The sequence below is a fragment of the Ixodes scapularis genome, unplaced genomic scaffold (assembly GCF_016920785.2).
Source record: "Ixodes scapularis isolate PalLabHiFi unplaced genomic scaffold, ASM1692078v2 PGA_scaffold6__148_contigs__length_123643588, whole genome shotgun sequence".
NCBI lineage: Eukaryota > Metazoa > Arthropoda > Arachnida > Ixodida > Ixodidae > Ixodes > Ixodes scapularis.
In genome coordinates, this window is record NW_024609881.1 from 103163303 (window position 1) to 103180831 (window position 17529).

A 17529-nucleotide genomic window follows, 5' to 3' on the forward strand; every position below is an offset into this window, starting at 1 on the left:
TATTACGGTATATTATATCTAGTGAAAAATACATATGGATCCAAGGAATTTCCTTCCTTTTCTATATCACAAACACAACCAGAATTATTGGAGTTTTGTGTACCGATTTTGATTGTACTTTTACACATGAAGCAAGGAAAGGATATGGCGAGCCACAAGGATTAGTAATAAAAATAATCAAACACTCCAGCACAATGTTGTCTCATGCAAGAAAAAAGCAGATACAAAAAATGCTGCCACATAAACCAATGTGGGACATCAAAACAAGGCTCTGGTATGTCTGTCAGAAAGCGATCAAACAAAAAGGATCTGGTACGATAGATGAACGCTAAGGCATTGAAACTAGCAATAAGGACAGGACTAGAATCACTGAATCAGTAAAAATTTAGATCACATGAGCCGAGGATAAAAGGCCTAAATCAGAATTTGGCCTAGTACACTGATTGGGCCACCACAAACCAGACATCATTAGTCAATGACACTTCCCACAAACATTCAGCATTGCTGAACAGGAAACACACCAAATACAACGCAACGCGGGTACAGAAGCGGAACGAAGGTCGCGATGCACCACTGGACGGCTAACACAACGGTCCTCACGAGCGTAGTTTGGGCAGTTACCACGTGAGAGTACACCCACTGAAACACGCGCACAAGACGACGATGTCACTTCCAAAGACACAATCAATCCAGTTTTCTCGGCGTGGCGAAGACTCTGTGAAATATCGTTGTTCAGTCTTCAAGTATGTTTGGACGACGTTGAGGTTCGCGGCATGTCGTCGTCTTGGCTACAGGTGCTTGCGACAGTTACACACTTGCGGCAAACACTGGCACTGGCAACAAATTACAAACTATACATGACTTACGAAACCCCACACAAACAAGGATACAACATTTCTAGCTGTAACACAACCCGGAAAAAATGGGGATTATTTAAATAAAACCTCTTTCAACAAAATGGCATCCGTTTCTAAAAACAAACATATCAGGTGTTACAAAAAGATTCTTAGCATCAGTCACAAAGTATACATCACATCAAAGATCTAGAAGTCAGTTAAACAAACCAGACAAAATAACTAACTGCTTCTCTCAAGCGAGTAAAAAACTGATACGGTGGCATATGATTTTAGAACAAGACATGGAAGCATGACAAAGATACAGAAACATGGATGAACCTAGTCAAGACACAGCAGCTATGTCCCAGAAAGGCAGGAGTGAAGCCATGTGAACACTTCAAAACATGTTCTTGGAGCAAGACATGCGGCCTGTAATAAGAGTTTGGAGACCAACAGTGTCCATGAATCATTGCTTGGCACAAAGCAGGTGCAACATCTTACTCTGAATTTTTTAACAGTGGCGTATGTAAATTAATTATTTATAATCTTTACAGCTAGCCACCAAATAAATCACCAAGTTCCAGCGGTCACGAGTCACGTTGCTGCCATCTAATTTTTCCTTACTGTAAATTCGATTTACACAGGCCCCCACAATATCTCCATTTGTGGAGTCAACCCAAGGTGGGGTCTGTGAAGTTTCCAAGCCCAAAAATTCAGTGAAACCAGAGTCATAATTAAACCTGCAAAACCAATTTTGACATTGCTCGACGCAAACTAAATCTGCTTCAATGACCTCAGTTGCAGACAGCTCGAGATGGCTAGGTGCACGGATGCAAAGTTGTTGAGATGGCAGGGACATGACTGCGTGACCAACCACACCTTTGCTACTCAAAACATAATCTAAGTTGTCCTCGTGTTACAACCTCTGAAGTGTGAGAAGGGAACAGGGGTCTCTTTAGGCTGCTCTGCCTCCGGCACAAGGTTGCTGCTTCTGACTATGTTTCGCGATGTCTATGCGACAGCAAAGAACCACGCAGGGTGCCCACCTACATTTCTTTGCCAAATTATTGTCGCTTTCATTAGTTGACTCGTGACTACAGCATAATTGATCCGTCCAAGCCGTTCAGGGGTTTCAAATATATCCAGAACTGTCCCAACGACATTAAAAATATAATGAATACGAACGTTCATGGGACAGCTATAGAGCGTGACGAAGCAACCCGCACAAGGGATGTTTGCATGCGTCTGTTCGCTGCTCGTGCCGTAGTTTCGGTCTTGAGACAATAAAACCTATGGCTGAGGCCTCTATTGTGCATTCTTTACGAGTAAAAATCAATTGGGACCAGCACTTTCCAGGGTTCCCCGATATTTGCACAACTTCCGACTTGTGAAAGAGTGCTGGAACTAAAAGAAAAGGAAGAAAACACACAAAAAAGGTCTACTAAATTAGTTGTGAAAACTATGTTTACAGACAGCCCTAACTCTGGCTACTTAGAAGCCAAAGACCCCAATGTATTTTTTTTATTACCGATCCATAAACGAGAGCTAATGACACGCCAAGAAGTTGTAAGATCTCAAGGCACAAACCAACAAATAAATGCCGTCAAATAATGTTAGTTCAGAAATTTTCCCAACACCTTCGACGTTATGCACAAGTTCCACGCTTCCTTCTATAGTCCGTTGCAACCCAAGAACGAAGGGCGAGGGTAGGACGGGCTAGGGAGGAGGAAGCAGACGGGAAGTTAAAGAGAGAAGGAGGTTTCCCTCTCTTCTCCAGCGTTCCGTCTGCTTCCTCCTCCCCGGCCATTCTTACCCTCGTCCTTCGCTCTTAGGTTGCAACGGACTATAGTCAGACTAAACTTCTTCGTTAACCCACATTTTTTTTTTCTTCTTTTCTGTACAGGTCATTTGTTGCTGGTCAACACAGAATTATCGAAAGCAGCGAGCTTGTGCCGAGGGCTGAGCAACCCAACGAAACACCCTAACCCTACATCTGTTGGCAACCGGACAGAGGAGACCACTGGCAACAAAATACAGTCGCCGGCCGATTTTTCGGACGCCAATAATTCAAACTTGTTCAATATTTCTGACCTCAAAAAGGAATTGTGACCCGCCCGATAGAAGTAGTGAATATTCACGAACGACGTTTAGAACAGCTTCGAGTTTGAAAGTTTGCATTTTCGGACAAAATTGCCGCGAGCGATCAATGGGAAACACTACTGAGGAACTGCCCTTTTAGATTCTGTGCTGGCTGCACATGGACTGGCTTGGTTTGGCAGCTCTAATTGAATACTGCTAAATGCTACTGCTAGGTGACGCTATGCTACGTCATTATCATCATCATTGTCACCATTTTGCTTTGTTCATTTGCCATTCTGCAGGGTGAGTCATGTTTTCGAACTATGCTGGCTTGGACGTCATGGCCCCATCTGTTCTTCCGCCGCCGCGGAGAGTCACTAATAAGCGCGGAAAGTACTGCACCATAACGAAGGAAAAGAAGGCAGCGATTCTTGAACCAGTGGCCGAACCTGAGGTAAAGCACTAGCGACGGCTTTTGTAAGCCCGCTTACATGTAAAAAAGGAAGTTTTTTAATACGCTGATTTTTTGGACTGCTCTATTATTCTGACATTTTTTTCAGTCCCTGCGAAGTCCAAAAAATCGGTCGGAGACTGTAATTTGATGAAGATCACTAGCCATCGAGATTTCACATAATGTAAAGTTATTGCAGCATCAACACCTCATTTAAGTCCAAACATAGCAGGAGCTACAAGAACAAGCTCTCTGACCTTTCGGCGTCCCCGCCAAGCATGTGCTCTTGTAGCGCAAAGGTCATTCAAAAATACATGCTTGTGCCTGTAGCTCCGGCTCCGCTCACATGTAACGTGAAACAAACTGAACACTGCATCTGTGTTGGCTTTCCCCTAAACTTTGTTGCAAATGGTCTCTGCTATGCACTGTAATCAGTTTCTGGACATGATACGGGTGTGTTTTTTGTCCGGTGTTCACAATTCCTTCAAATGTGCTCAGGCTGTGCAGGAGGGGAAAGAAAAGTCACCGACTAGTCTCTTATTTAAAAACTCGCTTCTTTATTCGACACCATCTTCCTAAAGAGTCCAGTAATTCGTAAAGCAGTCGAAGCCGTCGAAAGACAATACAGCACGAGTCGTCGCGGGTGCCAAATGTGACATCACAACACCCGAGTGAGTGCAAGACACGAACGAAACAAAAACAAAAGACACCGTCGAAACGACCGCCGGCACCACCGCAAGTCGCGCGTCTTTAAAACCGTAAAAAACTTTGTACACTGAACTCCCCAAAAGAGAAAGAGTACACGAAAAAACTCGGACCAACCAAAGAGACGAAGTTAAGAAAACTTGCTGTAAATATCACAACAGCGCGACACAGCAAACGAACGGTGACAACAGGCATCTCCCGTCTCGAGTACGTGCGCCACTTGAGTATTTTTCAGGTACCAAGTTGGCGGTCCGAGGCAATCAAAAGAAACTGCCGGGACCGGCCAACTCCAGACAAAAAATGTGACACAGTATACGTAAACTCTCCCCTGTGGCACGGCAGAGACGTCCGCAAGTCATCACCATTGAAATATACTCGCGAAGTGCATAGATAGTGCTCGACTCCCAATGCCGAAGGCTTTCCATTCGCTGGCAAAAATTTGTTATAAGAATCACTAAAAGTTAGGTTACGAATCGGGTTTCATGTTTACACGCATATTTCTTCTCTTTAATTTGGGGGTATTTTTTCTCGCAGATTCAGTGTTTTTCTGAATTCTTTTCGCAGACAGTCCAGTGCTGGCCGTGTTCCGAGCAGATGCAAAATCAAGCTGTAGACAAATTTACTTAACGTGAAGCTCGGGTTTTTCTCCAATTCGGAATCTTTTTATGTTCTCCAATTTTGATAAAACCTGATCGGCGGTCAATTTTCGAGGTTTGTCGTCACGTGCGACGACGGCGTCTCTAGTCGTGCCACAACCCCCCACTTGCATTTCTCGAGCGTTCTCGTAGCAACGATATCGCACCAAGACCGCACGGGTCGACGGCTGCTTTCCACCTTCCGAACTGGGTGGCGAGTTACGCCACCTGACTTGGATGGGACGAAACAACCGTCTGTATATTACGGCACGACATGCTAAGTCTCCCCGGTGTGGCATACACTAACACCCTGTTTGTTGACATCGCCTTAGGTTAATCACTTTACACGCCCCTCTGGAAATGAGAGGAACACGAAGGAGCAAAGTCACGCTTAACCCGTTCACCTCGCGGAAGTGCTGGCGACTGCTAAACCATGGCAGTGTCCGTACCCTGACAGTATGTAGTGACCCTGGGTGTTCCTTCGATCGCCATCTAAAACCCGGCATGGCAAACGAGCTCACCCACATAAATGGCACTTGACTGTGCTTTCCAAAAAGAACACTTGGAAAGTTTGGAAGGGGAGTCAAACTAATACCCTTAAAAATTCTTTGCAAACCAAATAAATACAAGAGGATGCCAGCAACAAAAGCATGAAAGAAAATACCGTATTTATTCGAATATAAGGCGAGGTTTTTTTCCGAAATCCTTAGTCTCAAAGTCGTACCCCGCCTTATATTCGAAGCTCAGTACAGCAATACGGCAATTTTGGTGTAACAGTTTCGGTTTCCGCCTTTCAACCATTTCCAAGCTTCCAAAAGAGCCCGACAATACTGTTACAAATCTAACGCAGAGATTTAAGAATAAAACATACAAAATGTTACACAAACGCAAGTTACAGATAGTAACTACCGAGTTTAGGCAGCTGCGATGCAGGAGACGCGATGGCTGCAGACGCCTTCAACCATATCAACGAGCTGAGCCAGCAGTAGCCGCTTCCAAGCCAGTAGTAGCCGCAAAGTTTGTAAACAAGTTGGGACGCCATTTTGCATTTTTTTGTTGGAGTGGCCGAGTCTCTGCGGCAGGATTTTTTCAGTGCTCGCTTATTTACGCTACCAGCGCAATGGCGAGTCACCGTTGCCACTATGATGCAGCCTTCAAGAGGAAGGTTGTATCAGAGGCGGAGGTTTCTGGAAACTGCGCGGCGGGTTGGAAGTTTGGTGTTCCGGAGAACAACGTGCGTCGTTGGCGCAAACAGAAGACTGCGCTGTTCGCCTGCGCAGCGACGAGAAAGGCTTTCCGTGGCCCGCGAAAGGGAGCGTTCCCCGAAGTGGAAGAAGTGCTGACGCAGTTCATCAAAGAGAGGAGAGGCCGCGGTTTGGCCGTTACTTCCGACATCGTGCAGATGAAGGCGCGCGAAATCGCGAGAGAGCGTGGCATCCCCGCTCTCAAGTTCAAAGCTAGCCGGGGCTGGGTGCAGAAATATATGAAGAGGGCCGGATTTTCCTTGCGAAGGCGGACCTCCGTGATGCAGAAGTTGCCCGAGGACTACGAAGAGAAACTAATCTCTTTTCAGAGATATGTTATCGGCCTGCGACGCGACCACGACTTTCTACTCGGGCAGATGGGCAACGCCGACGAAACCCCGATTTTTTTTGACATGCCGTCGCCCCAGGCCATTCACCAAAAAGGTGATCGCCAAGTGAGCCTGCGCACTACAGGCAACGAGAAGGCTAGGATCACCGTTATGTTAGCCTGCACCGCCGATGGGCGGAAGTTGCCCCCCTTCATCATCCTGAAGAGAAAGACCTTTCCGAAGAACGAGGTCTTCCCGCAGAACGTCCACATTCGTTGCCAGGAGAAGGGGTGGATGACGGAAGAGCTTTTTCTGAACTGGATTAAGTCGGTGTGGTGCCGAAGACCAGGGGCACTGCTCGCCCGGAGGTCAATGCTGGTCCTCGACGCGTTCCGCGGACATCTCACGGAGGGTGTGAAGAAGAAGCTGGTGGACGAACGCACGGAGCTGGTCGTCATCCCGGGGGGCATGACAAGTCAACTACAGCCGCTTGACGTTTGTCTTAACAAGCCCTTTAAGGCACACGTCAGACGGCTGTACAATGAATGGATGGCGTCTGACACTGTGGCCCTCACGCCGTCGGGACGTCTAAAGCGGGCGTCCCCGTCTATGCTCGCCCAGTGGGTGGTCGACGCATGGGCAGCGATCCCCGAAGCTATGGTTGCAGCATCGTTCCGCAAGTGCTGCATTTCCAATGCCCTTGACGGCACCGAAGACGCTGACCTCTTTGAGTGCGAAAGTGATAAGGATGATTCGGATGCTACCACTTCTGAAGACAACAGCTTCTAAGTTTGTCTTTCGTCTCGCTCCGAATAGGTAAATATCTTTGTGTGCAGATAGTTCAAATACTTGTGTCTGCTTCGCTGAAAGGTAAGGAATTTAATTGCCTTCTTTCGTTTCTTTCGCCTTATATTAGTGTGCAAACTTTTTTCTTTTTCTTTGGTCCTTCAACTGCCCCCTCGCCTTATAATCGTGACCGCCTTATATTCGAATAAATACGGTAAGTAAAAGCTGTGAGCAGGACTCAAGGTAGCTGTCATACTAACTCCCTCTCTCCCAACTACAGTAGGACTACAAAGCTTCAAACATGTATTTCTTTTGGTTGATCCGCTGTATTTGCATGTATACAAGCTGTTTGATTTGAACATACCTCTTTTTACCTAATTCATATTTTTCACTACCACCAGTAGTCGAAAACGGACTTTGAGTTCCAAGAACACTTCGGAAATCCAAACAATGGTGGCAGCTCCTTGCACGCACCGAATGAATTTCGATCGTCGGCTGTCAACATCCTAACCATAGTCACGGATCTCTCAATTTCCTTTAGACTAAGCGCTAGCCACACGATGGCAAAATCAGATCTCGCCTCTCAGCCAGCAAAACAACGTGTTTTCACGGGGCAGGCACAACATGCTCTCGGTGAAAGAGAAACTGACTGACATTGTAAAAATAGACCCTTTACGAAATTCAGTCTGACAACTTTGACCACTATCATCATCTCAGTGTACGGCAACTGTGGCACACTAATGGCGGCCTTCTTGGGGCTGACAAAGGAAGAAGTTCAAGATACAACAAACGGAGGACATACGGAGCCTGTACGTTCGAGGAGTTGGCACTACACGACGCACACATTAAATACAACTGCTAAGTAAGCACATTTTTTGTTTTTTTTCCCCAAAGTATGGTCATGTTAATTTTTTGGCACAAGACTGGCTCTAAAACCCTTTTGATGGTGGAAACCTAATCGAGGCACTCATGAGTCACTGCGTTGTACTAGTTAGTTCTTATGTTCACGCCATCGAAACTGAAACAAGTCGAGAGAGAATTGCGAGGTGATCCAAGAACCAGTTCTCATCTGCCATTGGCCCACAAAAGTGACGGTGCCTGATGAAACAGTTTCATGACTGCCATCAGTCTGTCAAAAGTAAAACTGCTTTTTGAGACACCAGATGGCACTGAATTTTTAAAAGGATCCGTCCAGTCAGGTGTAAAGACACAAGTAGCATCAGCTCAAAACATAATTGCACATTCCATGCTGCATCATAATTAGATGAACTTCTGTTAATATAAGCAAAAATCTGGCCTCTTAGAGTTTGACTTGACGAAAGTTTGCTATCTGTCAGAAAGCAGCAGTCGATCTGGAAAGGGAAGGTAAAGCAGAAACCTCTTTTTTTCCAGGTGAGGTGTGACTTCAATGTTCTATTATTGGAACTTGTTCCCGTTCTCCACGTATTGTTATCGTTACCTATTTTTCCAAGAAATAACCTTTCAGTTTGCCTGTGGACCTGACAAAGCTACCACAGTACCTGCCCTACTAGAACCAAAAACCAATTAATATGTGATTGCAAGTCATGCAAGAGAAAGTGTCCAGAGCTGTAACCAAGATGGCGAAGAAAAACAAAAACTGAAACAACCTCAATGTACGAAAGATTTTTTTTTCTCGGAACGACCCTGTACTTGCAGTATCGGCTAGCCAAACCAAACATTAGAATTACGGTTCCTTTCAATGTCCGCCAAGCTGCAATTAAATACACGGATCTCAGACCGCTAAAGCTTTCAAACTAAAAACAGTGCGCTGGTGTTATGCACATTCTGAACATTGCCATCAAACATGATCTCATCGGTGGGAAAGAGAATTCTCATGAACCATGTCCTTACACCCTATATTTAATTTACTTACATACTTGCCAACTTGTGAAATTTCTGCCTTGAAGTAAGCACCCACCTCATCCACAAGGACAATCAGCGTTTTTAATTAATGTCAGCGAGATAGATGGATCCAAAGAATAATTAAATGCCTGACCCTTCCAGACAAATAAAAAATAAAAAACTACCGTAAAATCCCGTAAGGGCGCCCTCCCCCGAGAGATCGCCCATCCCGTTTACCTGGCTAAACATCTGTAACATAAAAATTCCGAAACATCGCCCACCCTCCGATTTCCGGTGGACGTCAAGCGATGTCCGACGGGAATCGCGCATCAAAGGCGCGATCGGCGGTACCGGTGTGTCGACAAGCGAGTTCATAGCGGGTTCCCGCGTTTTTGTCTGCGATCTGCGCGCGATATCGGCTCGCGTAACACGCTAGTTGTTGCCGCGTGTATATTGCATCGTGAAATGCGAATCTGCTGCGCTTACGATTTGCGGTATCCGTTCCCGAGTTCGTAGCGGATTCCCGTGTTTTCGTCCGCGATCTGCGCGCGCGATATCGATTCTAAGCAGTAACACGCGCGAGTTGTTCCTGCGTGTATATTGCATCATGAAATGCGATTCTGTTGCGTCCGCGATCTGCGCTATTTGTTTCAGTGACATGCGAGTTCGTAGCGTATTCCCGTGCTTTTGTCCGCGATCTGCGCGCGCGATATCGGTTTCCGTGACAGGCAAGATTGTAGCGGGTTCCCGCGTTTTTATTGCATCATGAAACTTGAATCTGCTGCGTATGCGATCTGCGGTATCACTTCCCGTAAGATGCGAGTTCTCGGCGGGTTCCCGCGACTCCTCCGCACCGTGAAACGCGAATCTGCTGCGTCGGCCACTTGCGGTATCCTTTCCCGTGACACAGGAGTTTGTAGCGAACTCCCGCGTGTTTATCGCATTGTGAAACGCGAATTTGCCATGTCCGCGATCTGCGGTATCAGTCCCCGCGTCACTTGGTTTGTAGCGGGTGCCCCGGCGCTTATCATTAATTTTGATACAGTTTTGCTGTGGCATCCGTAAAGATAGCCCACCCCATGTTTTTCACCATTTATCTCTTCATTTTGGGTGGGCGTTTTTTCGGGATTTTACGGTAGAAAAATAGTTATTACCCCAGTATTCTTTTTTTTTTTTAACTTCCATTAGTATTCGTCAACTGGGATGTTCAGACATGCATCATGGCCACTTCTAGTCAATCAGGCACAAGTGTTGCCTCAATTAATTTTTCTTAATCACCGTAATTATGAATTTTGTTGAGCTCCACCAAAGCTGTTGCGCACTGCAACTTTCACTGGTACAACAGTTGTCCTTACAGCTAAATTTTGAAACAATACTGTTGCAAGCTGCCATCTTCGCTGATACAACAGTTGTTCCTACAGTTACACCTTGAAACAATATTAGTGATGCTGCCAGACACTGCAGGAGGCGACAATGAATGCAAGTAAAATGATGGAAACGAAAAAATTAAACCCGGATAAAAAAGCAGGTTGTTCGATATCACCACGAAAACTTCAAACACTAAGGCAAATTATTCTCGGGCGAATATTCTCAGTATCCACAGACCGCAGATCCCAACGAAAGAAATAACTTCTCTTGAGTAGCGGGCCGTAAAGATAGTGAAACAACACTTTACACCCGAGTAAAATCTTCCACACGTTCACAACAATACCAACATACAGTACAATATGGCCTCTTCCATTTGCAGCAAGAAACACACTGTCACGAAACAAATTCGATCCCATAATGCAGACATCACACACCGGCCGCACGATACCATATTCCACCGAGGTCAGGACATGACAACCAGTAAATGCAACCCACTAAAGTTACTAAACTGGTCAAAGAAAGAAACGCATTCAACCAAGTCAAGCAAAAAAAGGTTGTGACAGTTCAGAACCAAGTACACTAAAGACCGGCTGGACTGTAGCCAGATTTCCACAACACTCTCAATGCTCATGACAAGTCCGACTCAAAAGCATGTTACGTGAACACTTCAGGCAGTCGCCGGTTCAGCAGAAATTTTTCTTGCTTCAAGACGAACTGAGAGTAAGATACTCGAAGCCTCGACCGCAAATGAGCGTCACTTAAAGGGACCAATGAAACGACATTGAGGTATGCGGTGTTCAAGCTCTTCTGCTCCTATTGCAGGGGTTGTGGTGACGTCAGAATGCCAAACCCTGATTGAAGGGTTGTGGCTAGACCTCAAAGCAACTTATTGAAGGGGGGTGGCTAGACTTCAAAGCAACTTGCTTTGAGGTCTAGCCACCCCCCTTCAATCAAAGCCAACCAGAGCTCGGCGTTCTGACGGCACCACAACCCCTGCAAAAGCAGCAGATGAACTTGCACTCCAGATAGCTTTGTTTTAGCTGCATCTAGTGCAATGCGACAAGGGCATTTTGAGACCCGTGTTAGAAGGAACCGATGCCGCCGTTGGAAATAGCATACATACAGAGCTGTAAAGTAAGCAACTAAAAGTACTGAAGTACATTAGTTACAATTTCAGCCCCTAAACACTTTTTAAGTTTCAATGAAATTTCAGCAATCAACTGCACCTTCGTTCAATTTTGGAACTAGTAACTTAGTCTAGTAAACGTCACCTCTCAAACTCTGTGACAAATACAGATTCACTATTTTAATCGTAAAATAAGCTGTACTATCGTCAGCAGGGTGCCACCGCTCACGAGGAGTAACTTGGATTACATTTCGAGAAAACTAGCTACATTTAAAAAGAAATGTTAACAGTGTTTATACCTAAACAATACCTTCAGCTCAAGTAATTCCAGCTTTAACTTGAATATATTTTAGGAAAGCCCTTTTACAGCCCAGCATATACATCAACATTTGTTTCAGCAGACTGGATGACAGAAAAATGCTACCAGAGGTTAAAAGCCTGTTCACACATGCATCACAGAGCCGACTAAGTGCAACAGTGGCAACCAAGTGCAAGAGTGCTAACCAGGTGCACACTTTGCACTATATTGAAGTCGTATCAGCACTCCACTGCGCGTGGCTCCACCTTTTCCTGCGCATCCGCGCGGTGCAGCGCTGACAGTAGCGCCGATGCAGCTTTGACTTTTCATCGCCCAAGCACCGAGACGCATGTGTAAGCGAGCATTTCCGCGCAACTTCTGAGCAAAGGCTTCAAAATCGTTTCAACGTCCCTTTAGGTGACACATTGCTAGTATCAAGTGGCAGTTAACCACCACTTCCCACCGCAAGCTCCGAGGCCACGCTAGCGGTCGTCGGCAAACGAGGTTGCCCTAAATTCTAAGCACAGGACCGCAAAGAGATGCTCGTCATCATTGTCGTCGTCAAGCAAACAAGTGTTAAAAAAAGAAAAAGAGATGCGGCTTCGGCTCGAGCCGTCCCAAGAGCCGACCGGCATCCGATGCAGGGCCGACCCGAGGCCGATTCCCTCTCGTCGGAGGCGACTTGCAAGGCAAGTGAGCAAACAGGCACACAAACAGAGGAGAAGGAGGACAACTGAGATGGTTCAGAGGGGGCTACATACGTCCTGCTGAGAGTGGTCGCCGTCTCGGTTGCGTTCCCTGCGGGCACGGAAAAAAACGGAGGGACGTTAGCGACGCCACAAGCAGAAAAGAGGAACGGAAGTGCCACTAAAGGATCTGGTCTGCTGCACCGAGAGCAGCGGGTTACGAGGTAGAATAGAGAAGGGAAAAAATTTAGACGTTTACTGCGAAATCAAAAGCGCAGCTCTTGAGGTATTTTGATTTTGCGATATATTGTGAGGGAGGGTACGCAGGAGGAGGAAGGGAGGGTACAGAAGACCCTCCCCTCCTCTTCCTCCTCTCCTCCACACCTCCCAGTTTCCCTGCTAAATATACACCAACTCATGTTTACAAACAAACCGGAGCGCCCCTAGCGGACGCCACCGGCGCCGCGCATGCGCGGTGGATGGTGGGCAAGACGCCCGCCGTCGCCCATAAACAAACCATTGAATTGCGTTGTTGTCGGCGTCGGTGGGAGTCCCCGTGCTCTTTTTCGCGTTGGAATTGTTGATTGTACGTCCTCCTAACAACGTCTGACTACTTGAGCGGCTTCAGCAAAACTATTGAGGCAAAACTTTGCGTGAATAATGTGACGCGCGGCGATTCATTTCACGTGGACGCCGCAGAATGGGCGCTAAAGCCTGACTCCCACGATGACATTCTGCTAGCTGTTTTCAGACGCGACGTTGCTCGGACTGCAAAAGCGTGGACCGTATCTGAGATGGTGGACGTCGATACTGAAAACCGCAAGTAGAATCGGGCATTACAAATCGGTGATGGCCACTCGTAACAATAATGATCAACATCTTCTTGTATCTGTTTACACTTAGCACTTACCCCAACCAAACTTCAAAAGTGTTTTGAAGCATGCACTTAGTTCGTATCGCAATTACCGGGTCAACGTTTGGTTTACGGGCCGCTGTCGTTTGAATGAGCTGACGACAAAAAGCAGCCAAGTTTGAAAGAGCAGACGACAGTTCGAACGCATGCGAAATGGAGTACGGGCAAGAAGCACCGCGTCCCGCGTCAACAAACCATTCGAATGTCACGTTGTCGGCGTCTGTGTGAGTCTGCATACTCTTTTTCGCGTTGGAATTATCGATTCTACGTCCTCATCGCAATGTCTTGCCACTTTAGTCGCCTGAGCGAAATTATCAAGGCTCGTTACGCCGCTAAACATTCCGTAAATAATTTGACGTCCGGCGATTCATTCGCATGAACGCCGCAGAATGGACGCCAAAACCATGATGAGATTCTTCTGGCTATTTTAGGTAGCGACGTCGCTCGTGCTGCAAAAGTGTAGAAGGTAGGGCGACGATCGACGTCGATACTGAAAATCGGAAGCGGGAACAGACCAAGCGTAACAAGTCGGTGATGGCCACCGGTACCAGTGATCAACATCTTGAATCTACTGTTTACACCGAGCCTACTTAAGTCTTTTGAGGCCTGCAATTACTTCTTATTGCAATCACCGGGTCAAAGTTCGTTCTACGGGACGCTTTTGTTTGAATGAGCAGACGACAAAAAGCAGACGAGTTTGAAAGAGCAGACGAGAGTTCGAACGATCAGGCGGCCGTGTGAATTTGAAGACGCACTGAACCCGCGGGTGGTTCAGACAACTTGGCGGTTTTCTCTCGTTCATGTTGGAACAAAGCAAATACATCTGGCGACCACAAAGTGTTGCCCGCACACGCAATCGTAGTTCGACAGCGTCTGGTTTGCCCTTGTCACGGCTGCTATCCACGTTCTCGGACGAACGGAGGGGACAAAAACACATGAAAACTGATCTTCAAACTTTTCCAGACTCTCTTGGTACAGCCCCCATCGCAGTATTTTTACAAAAAGGCAGGTTTTTTGTCTCGTTTCTTCCAAAGGAACACAGGAATGCATGTCTGGCACGGCGACTTCTGCCCACCGCCCTAGACCGGAAGTGCGTCCGGCGCGCCACCACCGCGGCGTGACGTAGGAGAGTTGAGTTGGTGTATAGCCAGAAAATTGACGCCATGTGACCTCAACTCAGTCTTCCCACTAAGTTTGCCGGGGAGAATTATGCCACACGACTTCGTGTCAAGTCACCAACAAACAAATTCAGTTTCTCCGCTAGATTTAGCAAGAAAATTGATGTAACGTGACCTCAACATCACTTCAATTCTCCACTAAATTTAGCGAAGAAACTGAATGCGCAGTGTTACGACGTCAAAGACCTACACACCAATTCAGTTTCTTCGCTAAATTTAGCAGGGAATTAATTAGTGCATGGGTCTGCGACGTCCCCCTAATGCAACGCGCAATTACGCCGACGCCGCGAAACACGGAAACAAGCGCCCAAGAGCTGCGTTCTAAAAGAAAGTGTTCACTATTTAGGGAGCACAACACAATAATCGGTATTGCGTTGGCCCAAACACAGTAAATCTTTTCTGAAACTTTCACTATAATAAAAAGTCAAAAGCCTCTACCGCCATCCCTAACATGCCCTGCTTCGTTATATCCATGTCTTCGCTGCATCAATCTTTATTACGGAGAAATTCTGCCATGGCTTTCTTAGGTTATGCCACCCAGATTGGGCCGGCGCGCTGCCTCGTTCCAGTGTGGTAGTAGCAAACTGAGAGTGCAGCAAAAGGGTGCACCTTATGAACTGCCCACCCTAATGTGGGCTACAACCATCAGACCAGACGCGTGCCAGCGCATCGCCTATACTATGCAGACGCACAGCCAGACATCTGCCAGATTCGGAGCCAAGTTAAACGCCAGCAGTGGCAGAGCTGTTGCGTGAGTAGACCAATTAGCGCACAGTCTGCATCTCGTGGAGAGAGAGAGAGAGAGAAAACATCTTTTATGACCCTTAGTTCAGGGTGTCAAAGGGGCATCCAGGAGGAGGCCAGTAAAAGAGAGGTGAGGACAAGGGGATCACAGACCACTGGTAGCATCATCAAGTGCTTTCAGGTCCTCCTCGATCATGGCAATGTGATGAGGAAAAGGTGGCGGGAACAAGTTTTGGGGGAACATGGGGAAACCGAAGAACTCACCAATTCTTCCTGCCAGTGGAAGTGACGGGGACCCTCGAGATGATGACCGACGTGTTCTTCGGAATCAGGACGTCGTCTGCTGTGTACACTGCAATGGCAAAGAGCGACTCAATGAAAAAAAGCACTCGAAGTATGCTTCAACTCTACGTCCTTAAAGGGAAGCTGAAGCACTTTTGCAAGAAACCCGAGTTAGAATTGGACTTCTATAGCTTCTTGTCCCGTGAATTCAGTTATCGCACTTAACTTGGGGTAAAAGTGAACATAAACCGTATTCATTTAAAAAATGTGTGCAGCGATTGCCGCCAGGCGTGTGACAAGTGCCTGTGATCTGTCCAAAGCGTCGCGACGTTTTTATTGATTGAACGAAAATAAAGCTTGGGACATCATTTTTTAAACTGCCCATATTAAAACTTATACTTCAAAGACCTCTTCAGCTTCTTTTTAAAGAGTGATATTTTAAAAAAGTCATTTATATTTTTCGGCAAAACTATAACAATGGTGCAAGTTTAGAAAGAGTTATATCCCCGTCTTTACGTATATAACTCTTTCTAAACTTACATCATTACCAACGCGCTCACTAACAAGTATAGCAACGTGTTCTCAAGCTCGGTTCCCCAGAGTGCCCTCGGAAGTTCACCGAGCTCCGAAATTTCCCCGACCGTCCTTGCACTCGAGTGAACTGTTTCACAGCTAAAGCGCTACCTTGGCAGATCTGAGCCGCCCAGTGACGTAGGACTGTGAGTCACACACTCCCTGGTGTGCGCATTACTGTTTACAAAATCCTTTGGCCCTTTTCAGACGGGCAACTTTCCCAGCTATTTCGGTGCTGCTGGCGAGGTGCTCCCTAGCTTTCCCTAGTGCGACACGAATTGCTCGGGTCGCGTTTGGCTTGAAACGGACGAGCAACTCAGACAACTCGGAGATGTTTAAAGCGACAGCAACCAATCAGGGATGCAATATTTTAAAGGAGCTGTGCAACAATTTCAGTGCTTTGCTTAAAAAATTTGGGAGTTGGTGTCTCAACCTTTCGGAAGTAAAGAACAAAAAACCGCTTTTGCCTGCATGTCCTAGCTTTCATTTTAAAAATGGACAAAGATTGAGGTTTTCAGCACCACTTAACAGGCGGCCTCACCTTCTTTTGTCTGGGCATTGGTGATCTGGAGGTCAAAGTCGGCTGCCTTGCCAATCTTCTTCTGCTGCAGGATGGACTTCTTGAGGTCCGACACCGAGATGTGCAGTCCATCGAAGGTCACCGTGTCAAAGTCCAGGCTGCTCTTGAACTTGTAGTGGACAGACATGGCGCTCGTATTTCCTCGCGCACACGAAGAAGAAAAAAATGGAAAGCAGTGGGTCCTACGTCTAAGCAGAGGTGGCGCCCTTCCTCGCTAGAGAAAAAAATGAAGGGAAAAAAAGAGCTCGCTGAAGCCAATCACATCACGTCTTCCGGCGGTCCAAGGTCTTCGTCGGCAATTGGGCACGGTCCCAGATGAACGACGCAGGCCTACGGAAAAAAAAAAGAAAAGATATGTCTGCCATCAGACACTAGGCACACCAACTAAACTTGTCCCGTTCGCCGCCAAAATTTCGCCAAAGCCTCAAAATTTTGTTTGACAAAATTTTTAGTCACCGATTTGCTTTGAATTTTGTTCAAATCATTAAGAGACACATCTAAACTATTAAACCAAGTTACAATAATTGTTTTTCAGTTATTAAAGTCAAATATTGTCCAAGAGGCTATACTTGCAAGAAGTTTGGTGATGTGAAACAAATTCCATAATCAAAACCTCAACACTAAAAATAAACTGAAAAAAAAACAACGGACATTACACATACCATTTTAAACATTATCATTTCTCACCGTGAAGTAAATTAACCGGCTTGCCAGCCTGTTTAAACTTAGTAGCTCATAAAACCACCGTGAGGCATACAAATGCAACAGCATACAGCAACCAAGTAAAATGACACTACTAGGTTTCTTTTTTTTTGCTGCTGTTGCAGACGTTTACCACAGCTCCCTAGTCTTC

At 46.3% G+C, this 17529-nt stretch overlaps 1 protein-coding gene across 2 annotated transcripts in view; it reads right to left on the bottom strand.

The window, feature by feature from the left end:
• Positions 1–17529, bottom strand: part of LOC115309321 (E3 ubiquitin-protein ligase RBBP6) — a 60964-nt gene that overhangs the window by 36405 nt on the left and 7030 nt on the right. For both annotated transcript variants that reach the window (XM_029967552.4, XM_040221232.3), the window contains exons 2-4: positions 16638–17006; positions 15506–15593; positions 12482–12518 (exon numbers count right to left, since the gene is read on the bottom strand). In XM_029967552.4, coding sequence (XP_029823412.2) covers positions 12482–12518; positions 15506–15593; positions 16638–16803 — 291 coding nt within the window. In that variant the 5' untranslated portion in view covers positions 16804–17006. The remainder of the gene's footprint in view (positions 1–12481; positions 12519–15505; positions 15594–16637; positions 17007–17529) is intronic.